This window comes from Oryctolagus cuniculus, chromosome 13, assembly GCF_051225735.1.
Source record: "Oryctolagus cuniculus isolate XC-2025 breed Fujian yellow rabbit chromosome 13, ASM5122573v1, whole genome shotgun sequence".
In the NCBI taxonomy this organism is placed as follows: Eukaryota; Metazoa; Chordata; class Mammalia; order Lagomorpha; family Leporidae; genus Oryctolagus; species Oryctolagus cuniculus.
Window position 1 is genome coordinate 39,715,917 of NC_142879.1, and position 23,786 is coordinate 39,739,702.

Consider the following 23,786-nt stretch of genomic DNA (forward strand, 5'->3'; position numbering starts at 1 on the left):
CCAAATGCCTGCTCTGAGACTTTTACAATAAAACTGTAAGCATAGTTCTGAGTCATTCTAATGAATTCTTGAACCCAAGGGAGCCAGTGAAAACAGCCAAATTTGCAGCCAGTTGGTCAGAAGCACAGATGGCCTAGGAATCCAAGCTTGCTGCTTTTGTCTAAAGTAAGGGAGCCTCGGGGCCAGCGCTGTGACATAGTAAGCTAAGCCTCCACCTATATCCTAAATGGGCGCCGGTTCGAGTCCTGGCTGCTCCTCTTCCGATCCAGCTCTCCGTCGAAGGCATGGGAAAGCAGTGGAAGAGAGCCCAAGTGCTTGGGCCCCTGCATCCATGTGGGAGACTGGGAAGAAGCTCCTGGCTCTGTTGTGGCCATGTAGGGAGTGAACCAAAGGATGGAAGACCTTTCTGTCTGTCTGTAGCTCTCTCTCTCAAATAAATAAATAAAATAATAAAGTGAGGACTTTGTCCTTAATCTACAAAACCCACTAACTTTATATTATCAGAAGTACACTGCAGATTCAAACTACAACTAGAAAATAATTTTTCTGTTTTTTCTTTCAGTTCCTGTCTTTTGCTCCATGCATTTTGAAGCTCTGGTTATGTGCAATCACAGGATTATTTCTTCTGGCCGAACTGACCCTCTTATCAATATATTATCCTCCCTGGGAATGTTTTCTGTTTTGAAATCTACTTTGGTACTGAGAGCTATACTGGGGGTGGGGGTGGGGGTGGGGGCAGGCATTGTGGTTCAGCAGGTTAAGCTGATGCTCGGAGCTCCCACATCGCATAGCAGAGTTATCTGGAGTCCTGGCTGCTACTCTTTCAATCCAGTCTCCTGCTAATGCATCCTGGGAAACAGCAGATGATGGCCCATGTGCTTGGGTTCCTGCCACCCACTCCTGGCTTAAGCTTAGTTCAGCCCTGGTTGCTGTGGCACTGGAGAGTGAACCAGAACTCACTCTCTCTGCTTTCTGAGAGAAAAATAAGCATGTGGGGAAAAAAAGATAGCTATATTAGCTTTTAATTAGCATTGGTATAGTTATGTCTTTTTTAACCTTTTAGTTTTGGCCTTTTTTTTTTTTTTTTTTTGACAGGTAGAGTAGACAGTGAGAGAGAGAGAGACAGAGAGAAAGGTCTTCCTTTGCCGTTGGTTCACCTTCCAATGGCTGCCGCGGCCGGCGCGTTGCGGCCAGTGCACCGTGCTGATCCGATGGCAGGAGCCAGGTACTTCTCCTGGTCTCCCATGGGGTGCAGGGCCCAAGGACTTGGGCCATCCTCCACTGCACTCCCTGGCCACAGCAGAGAGCTGGCCTGGAAGAGGGGCGACCAGGACTAGCACCCGGTGTGCCGGCGCCGCAAGGCGGAGGATTAGCCTATGGAGCCACAGCACCTGCCCTATCTGTATCATTTTTAAAATGAATTTCTTTTCAGGATATCATTGGTTCCATTTCTTTTTTTAAAAAAAATATTTATTTATTTATTTAAAAGAGTTAGAGAGGCAGAGGTGAGAGAGAGAGAGAGAGAGACAGACACTATCCACCAGTTCACTCCCCAGAAGGTCCCAATGGCTGGGGCTGTGCCAATCCAAAGCCAGGAGCCAGGAGCTTTTTCTGGGTCTCCCACGTGTGTGCAGGGGCCCAAGGATTTGGCCATCTTCCACTGCTTTCCCAGGCCATAGCAGAGAGCTGAATTAGAAGTGGAATACCCAGGACTCAAATTGGCACCCATATGGGATGCTGGCACTGCAGGCAGCAGCTTTACCTGCTACACTGCAGCGCTGGCCCCTCCCTTTATTTTCTTTTTAAATACTTTTATTCATTTATTTGAGAGGTAGAGTTATAGACAGTGAGAGAAAAGTCTTCCATCTGCCTGGTTCACTACCCAGATGACCACAATGGCCAGAGCTAAGCCATTCTGAAGCCAGGAGCCAGGAGCCTCTTCCAGGTCTTCCATGCCGGTGCAGGGGCCCAAGTGCCTGTGCCATCCTCCACCATTCTCCCAGACCACAGCAGAGAGCTGGATGGAAGAGAAGCAGCTAGGACCAGAATAGGTGCCCATATGGGATGCAGGCACCGCAGGTGGAGGATCAACCTACTGCGTCACAGTGCTGGCCCTGCCCCTCCATTTGTTTTTTTTTTTAATTCATTCTGCAATCCTTGTGTGTTTAGACCATATGCATTTAGTGAAGTATTGGTGTCTGTGTTTAGGTTTAGGTCTACCATCTTATTATACCATCTTGTTATGTCTGCTTCCTGGCCTTTAATTCCTGCTTCCTGTTTCTTAGCTTTGAGCTAAACACTTTTTAGCCTTTCATTTTATCTTAATAATTTTTTTATTATATTTCTTTGCATATTCTTTAGTGGTTCAGGGATTTAAACATTTCAATTTGTGAAGATGGAATTAAAAGACAAGATTATTTTGGTGCAAAAACACTTTGAAATCCATTTATATGGGTGGGTCTTCAAAAAGCTCACAAAAAATGTGTATTTTGTCAAAACTATGCATGGCTTCCAAGTTTTTTGCATAAAATCATCTTTTAATTCCATTCTCTATAAATCCTTTGAATACTCTTGTACATACTTAAGTCTACCTGGAATATTCTGCAATTCAAGTGGAATATGTGAAATTTATTATCATGTAGGCTCCTTTACCTTCCCCCTTTATGTTGGTGTCTTAAACATATTTTAGGAACAAGAGAACAGTCTATTCTTTTAACCCAGATCATTACCATTTCTATCATTTCTCATTTCTGAATGTTCCAAGTTTCCTTGTGGCATAATTAATTCTCTTTAGATAATGTCTACTGGTGACGAATTCTCTTGACTTTTCTTCCTCAGCAGACGGCTTTACTTCAGTTTCATTACTGAAGGCCATCTCCACTGGATGTAGAATTGTGACAGCTCTTTCAGCATTTTAGAATTGTTGTGCCACTTCTTTCTGGCCATCACAATTTCTGATAGTAGTCATTCAAATCATCATTTTCTTATGGGTAATATGTTGATTCTCTTTGGTAGCTTTCAAGATTATTTCAGTTTTATTATTATTATTATTATTATTATTTTTGACAGGCAGAGTAGACAGTGAGAGAGAGAGACAGAGAGAAAGGTCTTCCTTTTTTGCTGTTGGTTCACCCTCCAATGGCCGCAACGGCTGGCACGCTGCAGCCGGTGCATTGCACTGATCCGAAGCAAGGAGCCAGGTGCTTCTCCTGGTCTCCCATGGGGTGCAGGGCCCAAGGACTTGGGCCATCCTCCACTGCACTCCCGGGCCACAGCAGAGAGCTAGCCTGGAAGAGGGGCAACCGGGACAGAATCTGGTGCCCCGACCGGGACTAGCACCCGGTGTGCCGGCGCCGCTAGGTGGAGGATTAGCCTATTGAGCCGCGGCGCCGGCTCAGTTTTCAGTTTCATTATGATTGTGTCTGGGTATGGATTTGAGAAAATGTAAGAGTTACTTATACCTTATACCTGAAAAACAGTAACCAGAACAATAGTAGTAACAGTCATAGCTATTTTTTTTTAATTGCGCTTTACTATCTTCTGGGCACTGTGCTAAAATCTTAAAATGGATCATGCTGTTTAATCTTAGCAGTCCTAAAAGGAAGGTACTATTGTTAGCCCAATTTCCAGAGAAGAAAATGAAGGCTTAGAAAAGTACCTTTTCTGGCCGGCGCCGCGGCTCACTAGGCTAATCCTCCGCCTAGCGGTGCCGGCACGCCGGGTTCTAGTCCCAGTTGGGGCGCCGGATTCTGTCCCGGTTGCCCCTCTTCCAGGCCAGCCCTCTGCTGCGGCCAGGGAGTGCAGTGGAGGATGGTCCAGGTGCTTGGGCCCTGCACCCCATGGGAGACCAGGAAAAGCACCTGGCTCCTGGCTCCTGCCATCGGATCAGCACGGTGCGCCGGCCGCAGCGCGCCGGCCGCGGCGGCCATTGGAGGGTGAACCAACGGCAAAGGAAGACCTTTCTCTCTGTCTCTCTCTCTCACTGTCCACTCTGCCTGTCAAAAAAAATAAAAATAAATAAATAAATAAAAATTAAAAAAAAAAAAAAAAAGACAAGTACCTTTTCTAGGGGCAGGCATTTAGCATAGCAGTTGAAATGTTGGTTGGGATGCCTATGTCCCAAATCAGAGCACCTGGGTTCCATACCCAATTCTGGCTGATTTCAGCTTCCTGGTAATGTAGGCCCTAGAGGCAGCAGTGAGGGCTCAAGTGGGCTGGGTTCCTAGGATGCAAGATCCCCTTTCTGAATCTCAAATAAACACTTTTTAAAAGATTTATTTACTGAAAGACAGAGTGACAGAGAGAGAAGAGACAGAAAGAGATCGTCCATCTGCTGGTTCACTCCCCAAATGGTCACAACAGCCAGGTATGGGCCAGGCCACAGCCAGGAGCCAGGAATTCTATCTGGGTCTCCAATCTAGATAGCAGGGGTCTAAGTATGTGGGCCATCTTCTGCTATCTTCCCAGGAGCATTAGTAGCAAGCTGGATCAGAAGAGCGCAGCAGCCAGGATTTGAACCAGCCTCTGATATGGGAGGTTGCTGTCCCAAATGGCAACTTAACATGCTGTACCACAACTTTGGCCCCTAAATAAGATTTAAAAAAATAAAAGAAAAGTAAAAGAAAAGAAAGAGAACCTTGTATAAGAAAATAGTTAGGGGCCAGCACCATGGCATAGTAGGTTAATCTTCTACCTGCAGCGCCAGCATCCCATTTGGGTGCTGGTTCTAGTCCTGGCTGCTCCTCTTCCAATCCAGCTCTGTGCTGTGGCCTGGGAAAGCAGAAGATGGCCCAAGTGCTTGGGCCCCTGCACCCACCTGGGACACTGGGAAGAAGCACCTGGCTCCTGGCTTCAGATCAGCGCAGCTCCAGCCGTTGCAGCCAATTGGGGACTGAATCAATGGACGGAAGACCTCTCTCTATCTCCACCTCTCTCTCTGTAACTCTGTCTTTCAAACAAACAAACAAATAAATAAAAGGAAGGAAGGAAAGAAGGGAGGGAAGGAGGCAGGCAGGCAGGCAGGGAGGGAGGCGGGGAGGGACAGAGGGAAGGAGGAAAAAAGAAAACAGGGGGGGCTGGCGCTGTGGGATAGTAGGCTAAGCCTCTGTCTGCTGCGCTGGCATCCCATATAGGCGATGGTTTGTGTTTCAGCTGCTCTTCTTCCAATCTAGCTCTCTGCTTATGGCCTGGGAAAGCAGTGGAAGATGGTCCAAGTCCTTGGGCCCCTGCACTCACATGGGAGATCCAGAAGCTCCTGGCTTCGGATCAGTTTGGCTACAGCTGTTGCAGCCATTTGGGAATGGAACCAATGGATGGAAGATCCTTCTCTCTGTCACTCCCTCTCTCTCTAACTTTGCCTCTCAAATAAATAAGTAAAATCTTTTAAAAAATGAAAAATAATTAGAAAACAGTAGAACCAAGATTACAACCTGAGCAGTCTGACTTGGTAACCTAATCTGTTCTGAAGCACTCTGCTGTAAGTTGCAAAGACTCAAAGAGCCCAAACACCAATCCCTCCCTTCCAAGTCACTCTGTAAAGCAGTACTCAGAAACGGACGCTGTAAGGCAGGCATCTGGTGCAGCAGGTAAGACTGTTTGGGATGCCTGCATCATATTTTGGAGTGTCTGGGTGTGAGGACTGCTATTGCTCCTAATTCAAGCTCTGGGAGGCAGCAGGTAATGGCTCAAGGAGCAGGGTCTCTGTTACCCATGTGGTAGATCTGGCTTTGGTCTGACCCAGCCTTGGCTGTTGTGGGCATTTAGGGAGTAAACCAGCAGATGGAAGATGTCTATCTTTGCAAACTAAGTAACAAAAACAAGCAAAAAAGCTGTAAATGAGGGGACAAAAAGTACCCCCTCAATAAATTCAGTGGTGGTAGACAGGAACCTAAAACCAAAAAAACTCAATACTATTCAATGTTACTTTTCTAATTCAGGAAAACAATCCTGCCATCAACATACAGCTCAGAAAATTTATGCAATAAAAATACTGAGAAATGAAACTAACAAAAAAAAATGTACTTTCAGATTAAATGAACACAGCACATCCCAAGCAATAAAACAGTGATTCTCCAGTAGTTAAAATTTCAACAGAAACAATATGTACTTATATTTTATTTACCAACCTCTCTGAAACATGCCAAAATTCATATTGGCCAATGGAATTTTCCATACTAAAATGTGGATCAACATTATCTCTACAAAAAATATTGCAATGGAGTGCCTTGTTTCACTCTTGAAGAATCAACACATGAACATTACATTTAGGTGGTAACACCAGGTTATAGATATAAGGTAAACATCAAATAATATCAGACTTCTGGCTTACTGGAGAACATAACAGTTGTGAGTCATGCTCAACACTTTGGTTAAGTGAGGAGAGAAAACGGGTAGAGGTGTCACAGAGGTATGCAAAGATTCAATAGTTCAAATAATCCTTAGCCCTTCTGAGAAACTATAGATGGGAAACATGTAGTAAATACTTCTGTAACATGGTGGTTTCAGTCCATTATAGTGATTCTCATTCTATCCATGCATTCCAACAACTGCTGCTGCTTTCGATTACTGAAAACAGGATTCAAAGTCACAGCTTAATAAGCTGATGATGATACTCAAATCCCTTACATTCAAAAATAATAGTTTCAATATGGAAAGATTAAGGTTAAAGCATATATCTTACTCAAAATTAGTTCTAGATATAACCGAAATACACTACATAATCGGGTATACTATTGTGTATAGTTAATTCCAGATACTGTATTTTATATCTATTGGTCATCAACAGCACAAACTGTATGCTCCTAAAGAAATATAATGATCCAGCAAAAAGGTTACATTTAATTCTCTTTTAAAGACAGAAGAACTAAGTGTAAGGAAGAACTTGCTTTTCTTGATATTTCATTTTAAAATTAGTCATACAAATTTACCAGGGAAATAATTATATATGTTGCCCAACATCAAATAATCTGCAAGTTTCTAAGATAGATGCATTTCTTGTTCAATTTCCAAAAATAAATAAAGGCTTTCTAATTGAAAGTATTTACCTTCATAGCGCTCTCAAATAAACACTAAAAAAAAAGTACAAAAAATGCTCTCTTGTCTTTGAATAGCCCACATTTAGTTATTACATAAAGTGTTTTCTGCCCCAACACTTTCTCAAATCCAAGATATTTACTTCCAAAGAACACGACAGTCTTCATTTCAAACCATTTAGTCTGTTTCCATGGCAACACTGCGGGATTCCTTGGCTACCATGAGTCGCATTAGTTGACTGTGGAATTTCTCAATCTTCTTCACATCTTGAGCTTGGTCCGTTCTGTATACCAAACACTGTTGAAATTTTAAAAGTACACATTAGGTAAAACTAAATATTGACAGTGTAGGAAACACAAATGAATGAACATTCAAGCCTTTCCTTCCATTGTTTGCTCTATTCTCTCTGGAGGTCCTACTGGAAACTGCACTCAAGTTTCCAAGCCTCCAGCCATTCTATTCCTTATGTACAGGATTTTACACGCTATTGCTGTGGACAAAAGACTGGACCAACTCTATCAGAAGCTCTCAAAAACAACCAGCTAAGTAATACATTAAATCCTGCTGAGGGCTGATGAGAACTCAAGACTAAAAAGCAGATTATTTTCTCCTTGTGATCTGGTCACAAGTAACTGAGTTATGTTGGAAAAAAGCAAAGAAATTTTAGGATCCCCTTCTCTATTTGTGAAGTTGGGGGGGGGGGTGTTAATGATAGGTTCAATTTCAACTTCCTAAAGGTTTTAATCAAATTCTTTCATGCTAATAAATTCCAGTTAAATTCATTAGATAGATACTAAAGATCTGCTTACGGGGGCTGGCTTTGTGGCACAGTAGTTTGAGACGCCACCTGCAACACTGGCCTCCAATATGAGTGAAAGTTCGAGTCTCAGTTGCTCCATTTCTGATCCAGCTCCCTAATGCGCCTGGGAAAGCAGGAGAAGATGGCCCAAGTGCTTGGGCTCCTGCCACTCACATGGGAGACCTGGTTGGGGTTCCTGGCTTCGGCCTGATTCAGCCCTGTCCGTTGCAGTCATTTGGAGTAAACCATCAATTGAAGATATTTCTCTCCCTCTCTCCCCTGTCTCCCTCTCTAACTCTGCCTTTCAAATAAATCAATCTCTTAAAAAAAAAAAAAAAGACTTCTGCTTATGGTTGGTTATGAAATCATTTATTCTAGAATCTTCAAAAATACTGACTTCAAGCAGGTAGGCCTTTTTCTCATTTTGTAGTAAGGTCAATTTTCTTTAGCCTATTTTAATGGTTCACATGAGTTTTAAGCAATAGGAATGAACAATCCTATAATAACAGTCATCAACTTATATAACTTAGAATTCAACCTTATCATGCCCAACTAATCTGAATTCGTTCAGCCCTTAAGTCATTTAAATTTTTTTTTCTCCATATATAAATTTTATGTGGCAATCTTGTAAAGAGACCACACTAATCTCTATCATTCACATTTTAGTGCATATATGAGCTGCAAGAGACTATATGTAATTTTCCACTACAGTTTCTAACAAAAGACTTTAGGTTTGTGGAAGACATTAGGCATTAGTCAAGGGGTCAGATAAAATTATGGTATCGCATATGGGCACTGGTCCTTGTTCTGGCTGCTCTTCTTCCAATCCAACTCTCTGCTTATGGCCTGGGAAAGCAGTAGAAGATGTCCCAAGTACTTGGGCCCCTGCACTTGTGTGGGAAACCCTGAAGAAGCTCCTGGCTCCTGGCTTTGGACTGGCTCAGCTCTGGCCATTGCGGCCACTTGGGAAGTAAACCAGAGGATGGAAGACCTCTTTCTCTGTCTCTCCCTAACTCTACTTCTCAAAGGAATAAATAAATCTTTAAAAAAAAAAAAAAAAAAAAGTGAAGAAAACAAACTTTTGAGTCATCAGAAAACAGATTCATAAACTTCTGGGGTTGATTCAAAAATTGCCTTTGTAGGAAGATGGTCTGACTGCATCTTTGGTCTTTTCTAGATGTGGATTAATTCTCAATAGTTTGGGGGGGGGGGGGGCAGAGACCTGAGGAAGGGCTGCCACAGCAATGCACCTGTGATACTGGCATGCCATACAGGAGCACCAGTCCAAGTCCTGGGAGCTTCACTTCCAGTCCAGCTCCCTGCTCATCGGGAGAAGCAGTGGCAGATGGCCCAAGTGCCTGATCCCTGCTACTCACATGGGGATGTGATGCTGGCTCCTGGCTTCGGCCCAATGGGGAATGAACCAACAGGTAGAAAATCTCTGCTTGGCCCTATCACTCTGCCATATATATTTATCAAATAAATAAACAAATCTTTAGAAAAAAATCCCAAGAGTGATTCAAAAATAGAATTAAAAGATAAGTTTAGGGGCAGGCATTGTGATACAGCAGATTAAGCCATCACTTGGGATGCCCACATCCCATTACTGGAGTGTCTAGGATCAAGTCCCAGCTCCTCTGCTTCTAGCCCAGCTTTCTGCTAATGGACCTGGGAGGCAGATGACAGGCCAAGTACTTGGGTTCCTGCCACCCACTTGGGAGACCTGAATGAAGCTCCTGGCTGTTGACTTCAGCCTGGCTAAGCCCTGGCAATCATGGCTATTTAAAAAATGAACTGGGGGTCAGCCCCTGCACCCACGTGAGAGACCTGAAGAAGCTCCTGGTTCCTGGCTTCGGATCAGCCCAGCTCTAGCTGTTATGGCCAACTGGGGAGTGAACCAGAGGATGGAAGACCCCCACCCCACCCCGCCTCTCTGCAACTCTTGTTTTGTTTTTTTAAGATTTATTTATTTATTTGAAAGGCATGATATATGGAGCCTCAAGGAAAACAAATTTTTCAAAGTCTACCAAAATGCACCTTCAATGGCAGCTATTACAGAGGTAGATCTGAACCCAAAATGATAAAACAAGAAGCAGTGTTAATACTAGGTGTTGGCTGGCGCCACAGCTCACAAGGATAATCCTTTGCCTACTGCGCCGGCACACCGGGTTCTAGTCCCAGTTGGGGCGCCGGATTCTGTCCTGGTTGCTCCTCTTCCAGTCCAGCTCTCTGCTGTGGCCCAGTAAGGCAGTGGAGGATGGCTCAAGTACTTGGGCCTTGCACCCGCGTGGGAAACCAGGAGGAAACTCCTGGCTCCTGGCTTCAGATTGGCGCAGTGTGCCGGCCATAGCAGCCATTTGGGGGGTGAACCAATGGAAGGAAGACCTTTCTCTCTGTCTCTTTGTAACTCGGCCTGTCCAAAAAACAAAACAAAACCTAGGTGTTAAGCCCTACTGTCAATAAAGGAAAAATAAGAGGTACGCACTGATGAATTATGCTCTTAAACCAGACAAGGGAGGATCTCCTTTTATAGCAGCCAAAATCACTGAAGCTAAAGATTTACTAGAAGGTCAAGCTAAAAAATGAAGTAAACATGAATTTTCAGTTCAGGAACAACAACTTTTTATAATAAAATAGCTCCAAAGTACAGTTTTCTTTTTCTTTTTTTTCTTTATTTTTTATTTTATTTTATTTTATTTTATTTTTATTGTTTTTTTTTTTTGAACGGCAGAGTGGACAGTGAGAGAGAGAGACAGAGAGAAAGGTCTTCCTTTTTTGCCGTTGGTTCACCCTCCAATGTGGCCGGCGCATCGCGCTGATCCGAAGGCAGGAGCCAGGTGCTTCTCCTGGTCTCCCATGGGGTGCAGGGCCCAAGCATTTGGGCCTTCCTCCACTATACTCCTGGGCCACAGCAGAGAGCTGGCCTGGAAGAGGGGCAACCGGGACAGAATCTGGCACCCCGACCAGGACTAGAACCAGGTGTGCTGGCGCCGCAAGGTGGAGGATTAGTCTATTGAGCCACAGCGAAGGCTCAAAAGTACAGTTTTTAAAAGTGATTTAGAACAAGCTTGACATGGATACTATGCTGAATCATTATAGGGTAGGGGATTATCACTTGGAGATAAAGCTTTTTGTATTCAAATTAATTCTACACCCCCCACCCCACCCCTTCTAAAAACAGAAGGCACTGGCTTCTCTTCAGCAGGTCAAACTAACCACTCTGACAATCACAATTAAAAATGTTCCCAGTTCCATTTATTAAACCTACCACAGAACAAGCACTAATACTAGGTACTTCCACATGTTTCTTAGGGTTCACAACAACCCACACAGGTAAGCAGACCACCCCTACAGCACCTTACAGATGAGGAAACTGACCCCCTAAAGGGCAACAGTTGGCCTAAGCTTTTCCAAAGCCAAAATACTAGGAATCAGATCTTCTGAATCTACGTGTAACACATCACACCTCAATTTTCTCTCCTTTATTTCACATTTTCAGTTACTTCATTCAATTGGACTGGCTCTCATAAGACAAAAAATCATTAAAAGGCCTGACTCCATGCAACGTTAAAATGGAATCCTTGGGGCCGGTGCCATGGCACAGTAGGTTAATCCTCTGCCTGCAGCGCCGGCATCTCATATGGGCACCGGTTCTAGTCCTGGCTACTCTACTTCTGATCCAGCCTGGGAAAGCAGTGGAAGATGGCCCAAGTCCTAGGACCCTTGCTCCAGAGTGGGAGACCTGGAAGAAGCTCCTGGCTCCTGACTTCAGATTGGTGCAGCTCCGGCCATTACGGCCACTCGGGGAGTGAACCAGTGGATGGAAGAACTCTCTCTCTGCCTGTCCTTCTCTGTGTAACTCTGACTTTCAAATAAATAAATAAATCTTTAAAAAAAAAAAAAAAAGGAATCCTTAAAATCACATAGTACAAAAGTTTTAAAAGAATTAATCTATTTTTAACATACAGGTAAGAGTAATACTGATGCATCTATATTGTCTTGAAGCTCGCAGTCTATTAAGAAAATACATGAGATGAAAGAACTGTGATACAGCACAAAAGAGCTAAAAAGAAAATTAAGAGAAGAAGCAATCCTCCCGCGCTGCCACATTGGGGTGGTGCAGGACTCAATACACAGAGGAGAAAAACAACTTTCCAAAGCACAGAGGCCTCAACAGAGCAGCATAATAAAGGAGCTCTTAAGTAAAATGGAAAACACAGGAACTGGAGGGGCTATGAAGGTGGCATTTATAGGCTTTTATGCAAATCTGTACTTTTAGAAATCACTCTTGGCCGCATGTTGGAGGGAGGGACTGGAAGCAGGGACAGAGTTAGGAGACTAGCAAACAGTCAAGGCAACTGATGCAATCCTAAACTTAAAAGAGCGAAGGTGAGGGCTAGCATTGTGGTACAGCAGGTTAAGCCACTGCCTGCGACAATTCCATTCTGATGTGGTTCCTATCCAGCTCCCTGCTAATGTGCCTGGGAAAGCAGCAGAAAATGGTTCATGTACGTGGGTACCCGCACTTGCATTAAGAGACCCAGAAGAAGCTCCTGGCTCCTGGCTTGAGCCTGGCCCAGCCCTGGCTATTGTGGCCATTTGGGGAGTGAACCAGCGGATGGAAGACCTCTCTATACATTTCTGCTGCCTTTCAAATAAATGAAATCTTAAAAAGAAGAGAGAGAGATGGAGAGGACAGACAGTTCATGACAGGCAATGACAGGAAGGCGGCCAAATCAGTCATTCCAAATGCCCAGCAAGTGTAGTTGTGGAGTATCAGGGGATCAGTTTTTCAAAGGAAGGAATAGTGGACATGAGAATGAGGGAAAGGAAGGCACATGCCCAGGTTTCTGATGAGGTGCGTGACTGCGCAGAAGGGGTCAAATTGAGAAGCAAGGGTAAGCGCCACTCAGGACAGGCCAACCTCGAGCAGCAGGTGAGGTAAGAATGCTCAACTCAGAGCAAGTCAGGAAGTCCAGGAAAATATGAGCTCAACACATAAACACGCAAGTAGACAAAGATGCAGGCCACAATGGACGCGAATGGACTGCTCCCAATGTGGTATGACAAGACAACCAAGGACAGAATCCTGAAGAAACGAATATGTATGGGGCACATCAAGGAAATAATCAGCAAATAATGAAACAAAAATAAAAAATAGACGAAATGGAGCCACAAGTGCCAAAATAATCATGAGTGTCGGTTTGCATTCTGTCTACTCTACTTCTGATAGTTTCCTGCTCACATGCCTGGGAAAGCAGGGGAAGATGGCCCAAGTGCTTGTGCCCCTACCACCCATGTGGAAGACCCAGATGGAATTCTGGACTTCTGGCTTCAGCCCGGTCCAAGCCCATTGTGGCCATTTGGGGAGTGAACCAGCAAATGGAAGAAATCTCTCTGTCTCTCCCTTTCTCTGACACTCTGCCTGTCAAGTAAATAAAGAGATCTTAAAATAAACAAGAAAAAGAAAGAAAATTAAGGGTGTATGAGCACCACCAAGCGCTGTTTCCATGGAAAAGAGCATGCAGAAACCAGAAGGCAGAGGGTCAAGGCATGAACGGGACAAGAAGAAGCAACAAGAGTGGGCAGATGAGAAGAGACACAACAATACAGTCTACAGCTCACGTTCACGTAGCATCCTTCCCTTCTCATACACCAAGAAGGAGCCCTTTAATCCCTGACATCTGGTTTTGGTCTACACATTGCTCCTCCTCCAACTCTGAAGATAGCTGTCACTAAACTGCACTTTCCGTGCTGCATTAATGAGACAAATTATTTCCTGGATGTCTGTCAAAGCAGCCTCTAGAATGAGGTTCTTCATCTTGGAATGAAATGCAAAATAAGCATACTAATGGATAATCTGTACAAATTCTAATTCAACACAAATGATTTTAACAAATATTAAAGTATGCAACAAATCAAAATGTATACTTACAACTAAATCATCTGTTACTTTAATACACAAACTCCCATCAGAATGCCTATATTTCAGAACCACACGTGCCTGAAATAAAAATACAAATTAGCATCAGTGAAGGTAGATGACATTTCCCATAAATAGTATGGTCTTCAGGTGGGCTGAAAAGGATCCTTTTAGGATAAACATCCCAAACAGCTAAAGGTATCTTTACTATAAACTTATCTTGACGGGCCTGGGTGAAGCTTTAGAAGCCAGGAACTCAATCTCCCACATGGGTGGCAGAGACTCAACCAACTGAGCCGGCATCACTGCCTCCCAGGGGTTGCATCAGCAGGAAGCTGGAATCAGAAGTAGGGCCAGGACTCATCCCCAGGCACTCTGACGTGGGATGTGAGTGTCCAAGCCATGTCTTAACTGCTGCACCGAACAATCGTCCTAAGAAAGGCAATGAAGAGAAGCTGGAATGTGAATCAGTCTGTCAGACATGGGATGCTGGCCTCCCAGGCAGGGTCTTAACTACTTTCACCAAATGTTCTCCCCTAGACTTTCACATGTATATATACGGTTTATTTATTTTATTTGAAAGGCAGAGTGACAGGCAGAGACAGAGAAATCTTCCATTCACTAGCTCACTCCTCAAAAGCCCACAACAGCTGGGCTAGGCCAGGCCAAAGCCAGCAGCCAGGAACTTCATTCAGATACCCTTTGCAGGTGGCAGGGATCTACTGCTTCCCAGGATGTACATTAGCAGGAAGTTGGATCAGAAACGGGCAGGACTCAACTCCAGGCACCCTGATAGGGCAACATGGGCATCCCTCACAACAGCGTAACCCACTTTGCTATAACACCTCCCCGTCTCCTGGACTTAATTAACCATTTCTGCTCATTTTCCACCTTCTTTTCCTGTCACTCCTCTGTGTCTAGGTGTGTTGATATGTATTTTTACTGTTAAGAAATACTAAATTGGGGCCGGCGCTGTGGCTCAATAGGCTAATCCTGCGCCTTGCGGCGCCGGCACACCAGGTTCTAGTCCCGGTCGGGGTGCCGGATTCTGTCCCGGTTGCCCCTCTTCCAGGCCAGCTCTCTGCTGTGGCCAGGGAGTGCAGTGGAGGATGGCCCAAGTACTTGGGCCCTGCACCAGATGGGAGACCAGGAGAAGCACCTGGCTCCTGCCTTCGGATCAGCGCGATGCGCCGGCCACATTGGAGGGTGAACCAACGGCAAAAAGGAAGGCCTTTCTCTCTGTCTCTCTCTCTCACTGTCCACTCTGCCTGTCAAAAAGAAAGAAAGAAAAAAAAAAAAGAAATACTAAATTGGGGCAGTGCTGTGGCACAGCAGGTAAATGTAAATGGGATGCTGCAATGTTGGCATCCCATATGGGTGCCAGTTCGAGTCCTGGCTGCTTTACTTCTGCTCCAGCTCTCTGCTATGGCCTGGGAAAGCAGTGGAAGATGCCCCAAGTGCTCGGGCCTCTGCACCAACATGGGAGATCTGGAAGAAGCTCCTGGCTCTTGGCTCCTGGCTATGGATCAGCATGGCTTTGGCCATTGTGGCCATCTGGGGAGTGAACTAGTAGATGCAAGACCTCTCTCTCTCTCTCTCTCTGCCTCTCTAAAACTCTGCCTTTCAAATAAATAAATAAATCTTAAAAAAAAAAAAAAGAAAAAATATCAAATTGCCTCACAGACATTCCCAGAATGTATGTTTTGAGAATTTTCAGTACATCACTTTTAACTGCAAATAAATAAGTTGTTTTCAAAACAAACAAACACAACAACAAAAAACAGGGGCCTATATTGTGGTATAGTGGGTAATGCTACCTCCTGTGATGCTGGCATCCCTTATGGGCTCCTGTTTGTGTCCTGGCTATCCACTTCCAATCCAGCTCCCTGCTAATGGCCTGGGAAAAACAGATGAAGATGGTCCAAGTGTTTGGTCCCCTACCACCAACATGGGAGACCTGGATGAAGCCCCTGGCTTTGGCCTGGTCCAGTTCTAGCCATTGTAGCCATCTAGGGAGTGAACCAGTGGATGGAAGACCTCTCTCATTTTCCATTTCTCCCTCTCTCTGCCTTTTTTTTTTTTTTAAGATTTATTTATTTGACACACAGAATTATACAGTGAGAGGAAGAAACAGAGGGAAAGGTCTTCCATCCGCTGGTTCTCTCCCCAAGTGGCCACAATGGCCAGAGTTGGGCCAATCTGAAGCCAAGAGCTTCTTCCGGGTCTCCCACGTGGGTGCAGAGGCCCAAGTGCTTGGGGAATCTTCCACTGCTTTCCCAGGATGTAGCAGAGAACTGGATCAGAAGATGAGCAGCCGGGACTAGAACCGGCACCCATGTGGGATGCCCATGCTGCAGGAGGAGGATTAACCTACTTCACCACAGCGCCGACCCCTGTAACTGACTTTCAAACAAATAAGTAAATCTCAAAGAAATTAAATAAATAAATAAATTGTAGGGGGGCTGGCCTTGTGGTGCATCACAGTGTATTTGTTTGAATGTGATATGATACCTAAACTTATTTCAGCTATGTAAAGAAAATCAGTAGTTTGGGAGAAATAGGTGAAAAATGAAAATGTAGTTCAGTGTAAGATTGAACTTTACAGTGAATCTCAGTCCAGGTTTTAGAACGAGATGTACATAAACATAATCCTGGCTTTAAATAGTTCATAGTAGAGCCGGCGCTGTGGCGTAGTGGGTAAAACTGCTGCCTCAGAGACTGGTCTTCCTTCCACTGGTTCACTCCCCAAATGGCTGCAATAGCCGGAGCTGGGCCAATCCGAAGCTAGGAACTTCCTCTGGGTCTCCCACACGGGTGCAGGGGCCCAAGGGCTTGAGCCATCTTCTACTGCTATCCCAGGCCATAGCAGAGAGCTGGATTGAAGAGGAGCAGCCAAGACTAGCACCAGAGCCAATTTGGGATGCCAGAGCCACAGGCAGGGGGTTAACCTACTGCACCACAGTGCCAGTCCCGAATATGACATCTTAAGCAGCTCCTTAACCTGCTGCACCACAATGCCCACTCCTTACATATTTTTAAAAATCCAGTTATCTAGAAATAAAAATAAACTAAAACTAAAAAAAATACTAAATATGACAGCTATGAAAGTTTAACTTTTATTTAAAGAATATTCACTAGTCTCACTAGGAGAAACTAGTTTAAAAGCCTATGACATCAGCCGGCGCCGTGGCTCACTAGGCTAATCCTTTGCCTGCAGCGCCAGTACTCCGGGTTCTAGTCCCAGTTGGGGCGCTGGGTTCTGTCCCAGTTGCTCCTCTTCCAGTCCAGCTCTCTGCTGTGGCCCAGGAAGGCAGTGGAGGATGGCCCAGGTGCTTGGGCCTTGCACCCGCATGGGAGATCAGGAAGAAGCACCTGGCTCCTGGCTTCGGATCGGCACAGCACCGGCCACAGTGGCCATTTGGGGGGGTGAACCAACAGAAGGAAGACCTTTCCTCTCACTGTCTAACTCTGCCTGTCAAAAAAAAAAAAAAAAAAAATCCTATGACACTATAAGGGGGTCCATTTTGAAACTTGGGAGTACTTAAGCAATCATGTAAAATGTTGTCAAAAGTGAAAAAGAAATCAAGGTTCTTCTGTTGGGAGTGTTGAACTCAATCAAAGTAATCAAAATACAAGGCAAAATGAGTTAGGTCCTACAAAGGTAAACACAGATAAAATGCTTACAGAGGCCGGCGCCGCGGCTCACTAGGCTAATCCTCCGCCTAGCGGCGCCGGCACACCGGGTTCTAGTCCCGGTCGGGGCGCCGGATTCTGTCCCGGTTGCCCCTCTTCCAGGCCAGCCCTCTGCTGTGGCCAGGGAGTGCAGTGGAGGATGGCCCAGGTGCTTGGGCCCTGCACCCCATGGGAGACCAGGAAAAGCACCTGGCTCCTGGCTCCTGCCATCGGATCAGCGCGGTGTGCCGGCCGCAGCGCGCCGGCCGCGGCGGCCATTGGAGGGTGAACCAACGGCAAAGGAAGACCTTTCTCTCTGTCTCTCTCTCTCACTGTCCACTCTGCCTGTCAAAAAAATAAAAAAATAAAAAATAATAAAAAATAAAAAAGTAAAATAAAATAAAAAAAATAAAAAAAAAAAATGCTTACAGAGAGGTAATTCAGACAGGGCAAGGGAAAGAATAAAGGGCAGGTGCCTATGATAATGCCTTTTCCATCTAAGGGGAAGGCAGGAGAAAGCCTGAAGACCTTTTCTGAACAAAACTGATAAATCCTACAGTTTCATGAGGTTAGAGTGGAGGATGGTAGAAATGATAGGAGACAGCCAGAGAGACTAGAGGGTCAGACCGTGGACTGCAATTTGGCACCTTATCCAATAATCAAGAAAAACCAGTTTTTCAGCAGGAGACAGATTCTGTTGTTGTTTTTTTTTTTTTTTTGACAGTTGTGGCAAGAGTGTGGAGAAGGGACCAGAAAGGCAGGCAGACAGCTAAGAGGTTACCAGAATCCAGCAGTAACAGCATCTTCAACTAAGAGTCATGCAAGGAAGAATGGGGAATGGGGACAGATGTGAAGTACAATCAACAGGCATAATGTGGTGGACAGAAAAGACAGAACTTTGGAAGGCAGTCCAGAGTCCTGACAAATTTTTTTCTTTAGCTCTGGTAGAAACAGAATGGACTTGGGTTCAATTTCAGCTGTCTCCCAGAGTCTAAGCAAAGCACTTCATGTATCCAAGATTATTTATCTACATCAATGGATTGCTGTAACTGTTCACACAAATTCCACATATATGTACATAAAAATGTTAAATGCCTACAACATACAAACACTATCTGTAATATGCCTGTCACTCAATAAGAGTGAAAGTAGTTTCCCTCATCCCTCATCTCCTCCGGTATCAAAAAAAATCTCATGATGCAAGTTTTTAGTTACTGCACCATTCTGTCTAGGTGTAGAGCTGAAAGGTGCCCCGCTTGTCTACTGTGGGCACGCTCTGCTCATAGTGAGGCTCTACTATTTTTTCATTTTCTATATAGCACCATCACATTCTTAACATACTCTTGGGGCAGGAATTTGACATAGCGAATTAAGCCACCACTTGGGATGCAAGCATCCCATATCACAGCACCTGGGATCTGGTCCTGCCTCCGCTCTCCGCTTCCTGCTAATGTGAACCCTGGGAAACAGCAGATGATGGCTCAACTACTTGGGTGGGTCCCTGCTACCACTATGGGACACCCAGTTTGAGTTCCTGATTTCAGGCTTCAGCCTGGCCCAGCCCCAGTAGATAGAAGATAACTAACTCACACTCTCACTGAAATAACAAATAAATAATAAATAAAAAGTATATAATACTTAAAATATAGCTCCTCTTTATGTGAACTCTGTATTTTTTATTGTCTTTTCCAATATTTTTTAGTCTGTATGATGGGTACTTCTTGACAAAATTCCTGTATGTTCTCATGGTATACTGCTTGCATGAAGAAATAAACAACCTGTGAACTACAGAAGCCCGACCAAAATGAGTAGTCAGAAATCAAAGGGTCATAAAGTACTCAATTTCAGGGGGCTGGCGCTGTGGCGTAGTGGGAAAAGCTGCGTCCTGCAGTGCCGGCATCCCATATGGACGCTGGTTCTAGTCCCGACTGCTTCACTTCCAATCCAGCTCTCTGCTATGGCTTGGGAAGGCAGTGGAAGATGGCCCCTGTACCCACATAGGAGACCCAGAAGAAGCTCCTGGCTCCTGGCTTCGGATCGGCGCAGCTCTGGCTGTTGTGGACATTTGGGGAGTGAACCAGTGTATGGAAGATGTTTCTGTCTCTCTCTGCCTCTGCCTCTCTGTAACTGTGCCTTTCAAATAAATAAATATTAAAAATATTCACTTTCAAAATTATCTAATTCATCAGTTTTTTTTTTGTTTTTGTTTTTTTTTTTTGACAGGCAGAGTGGACAGTGAGAGAGAGAGAGAGAGAGACAGAGAGAAAGGTCTTCCTTTGCCGTTGGTTCACCCTCCAATGGCCACCGCAGCCAGTGTGCTGCAGCCAGCGCACCACGCTAATCCGAAGGCAGGAGCCAGGTGCTTCTCCTGGTCTCCCATGGGGTGCAGGGCCCAAACACCTGGGCCATCCTCCACTGCACTCCCTGGCCACAGCAGAGAGCTGGCCTGGAAGAGGGGCAACCAGGAGAGAATCCGGCTCCCTGACCGGGACTAGAACCCGGTGTGCTGGCGCCGCAAGGCAGAGGATTAGCCTATTGAGCCGTGGTGCCGGCCTCAGCTGTGTTTTATAAATGAAAACTATTTTTGAGTGAAACTAATGAACTATCTCATGTACTGTTTCATGAATGGGAGTGAGCATGTTTCACAGCTTCTTGTTACCGTCAGGGTCATCCTATGCGTCTAAGACTATTTTCAATCATAACACCAGCATAGCATGCTGCAGTTCACTGATACTCACTGTGAGCACTATGAAGCACTGGGGTTACAGGTTACCAGCCCACTGCAGACTTTTAAAAACACAGTTCACCGGGCCGGCATTGCGGCAAAGCAGGTAAACTCATCGCCTGCAACATCAGCATCCCACATGGGCACCAGTTCATCTCCCAGCAACTCCACTTCCCATCCAGCTCCCTGCTAATGGCCTAGGAAAAGCAGTGGAAGATGACTCAAGTACTTGGGCCCCTACACCAGCGTGAGATCAGGAGAAAGCTCCTAGTTCCTGGCTTCGGCCTGGCCCAGTCCCAGCCACTGTGGCCACTTGGGGAGTGAACCAGCAGACAGAAGATCTCTCCTCTCTCTGTAACTCTTTCAAACAAATAAACCTTTAAAAACAAAATATAGTTCACACTATTTCATCATCACTAAAGGCCTCACACAGAAAACCAGGAGTCCCAGTTTCTGGAGATATATTAAATGCCTTTAGTTTTCTTCCTTCTTAAATGGACATACTTACAAGACAGTTCATCTACAGCACCCAACAACACCACTCCTTACTAATTGGGCTGGATCTCCCCTTTGTGTCTCACACAGAACCTAACAGTACTGGGAGTCCAGGTACATGTGAATGGGGAATACACAGGGCACAAAGATGACTGAGTTACAACAGAAAACACCAGGGCACCACACCAGCTCTCAGTTCTGTACTGAGATGCCCGCCCGGTGTGTCAGGTGCACCCTCTTGATGATCCCTTTCCATCAGGCTTTGCTTCAATAGTCAAAAAAGAAGACCATCATACCTACAGGTCTGAGATGTGTAGTAGAAAGTTCCTTCCAAAATGCTGAACTCTAAAAAGAAAGACTAGCTTTAATTAGCAAGGAGCTGCTTCAAATAACTCCTAGATGTGATGATAAAAACACAAAAGCTCAAGAGAGGGGCAAAGAGGAAGACTCAATGCTAAATTCCTTTGCTTTTTATTAATGTTAACCTCTGGCATCCGCTTCCTTTAAGTTTTGTGGGGACGATGGATGGATTTCAGGGGTCAGCGAGCCCCCTAAAACCGTCTGCTTTTCTGTATAAGTGTATTTTTCTGAGGAAAGGGAGCAGCATGTTCTCAAAAGGCCACTGCACCCACCCCCCAAAGATTAAGAACTACTGGTCTGTGAAGGCAAGGTGCTTCCAAATTAGGATCTTTAAGAATGAGTAACGGAGGAAAAACATCACCACTGTTTTATACACACAAAACACCCAAGCCTTGGCGGTAAGGGAGGAAGGCACCGAGACAACGAAGGGACAGGAAGCCGAGCTGCAGAGGGAGGAGCCCTGACCTAGAGACACGTAAACCTATGAAGGCAGGGGAAGTTCAGGGGCTGGGGGCGGGCAAGGCCGGCCACAAGCTGTCTGGGGCTGAAATGACCCCTACCGTCCTAACACGGCCTCACTGGACAACAGGGTCAGGGATGAAGAAAGCAGGACAATCAGACCTGGCGGGCCCCGTCCTTTGCTCAATCCCGGCACCTCCTGGGAGTGCTAAAGCTGCTCCGGAGGACGAGCGGACGGCGGGGAGGACAACCTGACCAGGGCACAGGGTGGCGGACCCAGGTAGCCACGCGCCAGTGAATACCTTCATAGGGTCAGCGAGGTAGAGCTTTTCGGCCGCGCGGCTGAACTCCTCCCATGTCTGGTACTGAGGCATCGTGGCCCGGGGTGGGTCCTGGGAAGACAGGCAAGGCCGCGGGACCGCAGTCGGCGCCCGCCTACCCACCTACTCCCGGGGCCGCTAACCGATGCGGGAGTCCCGGCCGTCAAAGATGGTGGCGCCGCCTCGCACCAACGCCTCTCCTCATTGGACAGCCCCGACCTGGCTCGCCCAATGGGCAGGAGGGATGCTACCAGGTAGGGGGCGGAGTCCCGCCCGTGGAGCTCGGGAGCTGACCTAGAGCAGAGGGGAGCAGGGAGGCAGGTGGCGGCCGCCACAGCGCCCCCTGTAGTAGCGGAGGAGCAGCGTCCGTCCCGCGGCCCTCCAGGCTGGACTCAGATGGATAAAAGCCAGGTTCTTCCAACAAAGATTGAGCGGCTCTCTTCCGCGCACCTGAGATAAGATTGGAGCTGAGGTCCAGCCGTCACACGTACATCGTAGTTTAGGAAGGGGAAGACGTAACACGAGTATAACCGAAACCTTTGTATGATAGTTCAAGTCGGGTCCCTTTCGGGTCCGGCCTGGGGAAGGCTCAAAGAGGTGAACGGGTGGCCAGAGAAGCAGCACCTCTCGGCCCATGTTAGGTCTGCTGTGCACTTGATATGACTGTTGTTCGGGGGTGGGGGGAGAGGAAGCAAGGGCAAAAGGTTTCTCATCACCATGACAGGGTAAGACATCAGAACCTTGTCCTCCAGGCAATGGGTGACATGGAAGCTTATCTTTCTCCCATCAGGTTTGTTTTATGTACTATAAAACCCACCGACTTTTAGTGTTCAGTTTGATGTATTTTGATAAATGTACATGTATGTACCCTTGGGTATATACCCACATACCCAATACCACAGTCAAGGCATAGAACATTTCTTCATCTCCCTCATGCTTCTTTGTGTTTGATTCCCCTAACCATGTCCCTGCCCGCAGGGCTGTGCTTTCTGCTGCTATAAATTAGTTTTTCCTATCCACTGTAGGGCTTCGAGCATGTTTGCATTTTCTATGGCTGCAATGGCACATCAAGATCCAATGAGGGGGCCGGCGCCGTCGCTCACTTGGCTAATCCTCCACTTGCCGCGCCGGCACCCCGGGGTTCTAGTCCCGGTCGTGGCGCCGGATTCTGTCCTGGTTGCTCCTCTTCCAGTCTAGCTCTCTGCTGTGGCCTGGGAGGGCAGCGGAGGATGGCCCAAGTGCTTGGGCCCTGCACCCACGTAGGAGACCGGGAGGAAGTTTCCGGCTCCTGGCTTCAGATTGGTGCAGCGCCGGCTGTAGCGGCCATTAGGGGAGTGAACCAACGGAAGGAAGTCCTTTCTCTCTGTCTCTCTCTCTCTCTCACTGTCTAACTCTGCCATTCAAAAAAAAAAAAAAAAAAAAAAAAAGACCCAATGAGGGGCCAGCGCTGTGGCGCAGTGGATTAAGGCCCTGGCCTGAAGTGCCAGCATCCCATTTGGGTGCCGGTTCAAGTCCCGACTGCTCCTCTTCTGATCCAGCTCTCTGCTGTGGCCTGGGAAAGCAGTACAAGACAGCCCAAGTCCTTGGGCCCCTGTGCCCACGTGGAAGACCCAGAAGAAGCTCCTGGCTTCGGACTGGCGCAACTCCGGCCGTTGCGGCCATCTGGGGGAGTGAACCAGCGGATGGAAGACCTTTCTCTCTGTCTCTACCTCTCTCTGTAACTCTTTCAAATAAATAAATAAAAGAAATCTTAAAAAAAAAAATGAATGTGGTCTACACCTGGAGGCAGGGAGACCCCTGAAGATGCCAGTGCAGTATTACAGGCATACGAAGCCATGGAGCTGGATTACAGCACTAGTTTGTGAATGGAGGGATAAAATTCAAGGTTTACTTGGTAAATGATTGGTTTTTGGGGTATGCAGGAGAGGAAGGAGTGGAAGATGACTCCCCCGTCAGTGGGGTGGTGGTGCCATTGACTGAAAAAGGACAGGAATAAATACA

The 23,786-nt window shown here is 46.1% G+C and overlaps 1 protein-coding gene across 1 annotated transcript; it reads right to left on the reverse strand.

Annotated features, from left to right (window-relative positions):
* Positions 1–6,078: 6,078 nt before the first annotated feature.
* SRP9 (signal recognition particle 9) lies at positions 6,079–21,965 on the reverse strand. The gene is made up of 3 exons (XM_002717477.6): positions 21,768–21,965; positions 13,767–13,835; positions 6,079–7,329 (listed from the first exon to the last, which is right to left on the reverse strand). The coding sequence occupies exons 1-3, from the start codon at positions 21,837–21,839 to the stop codon at positions 7,210–7,212; spliced, it is 261 nt and encodes an 86-aa protein (XP_002717523.1). The 5' UTR covers positions 21,840–21,965; the 3' UTR covers positions 6,079–7,209.
* Positions 21,966–23,786: the final 1,821 nt, after the last annotated feature.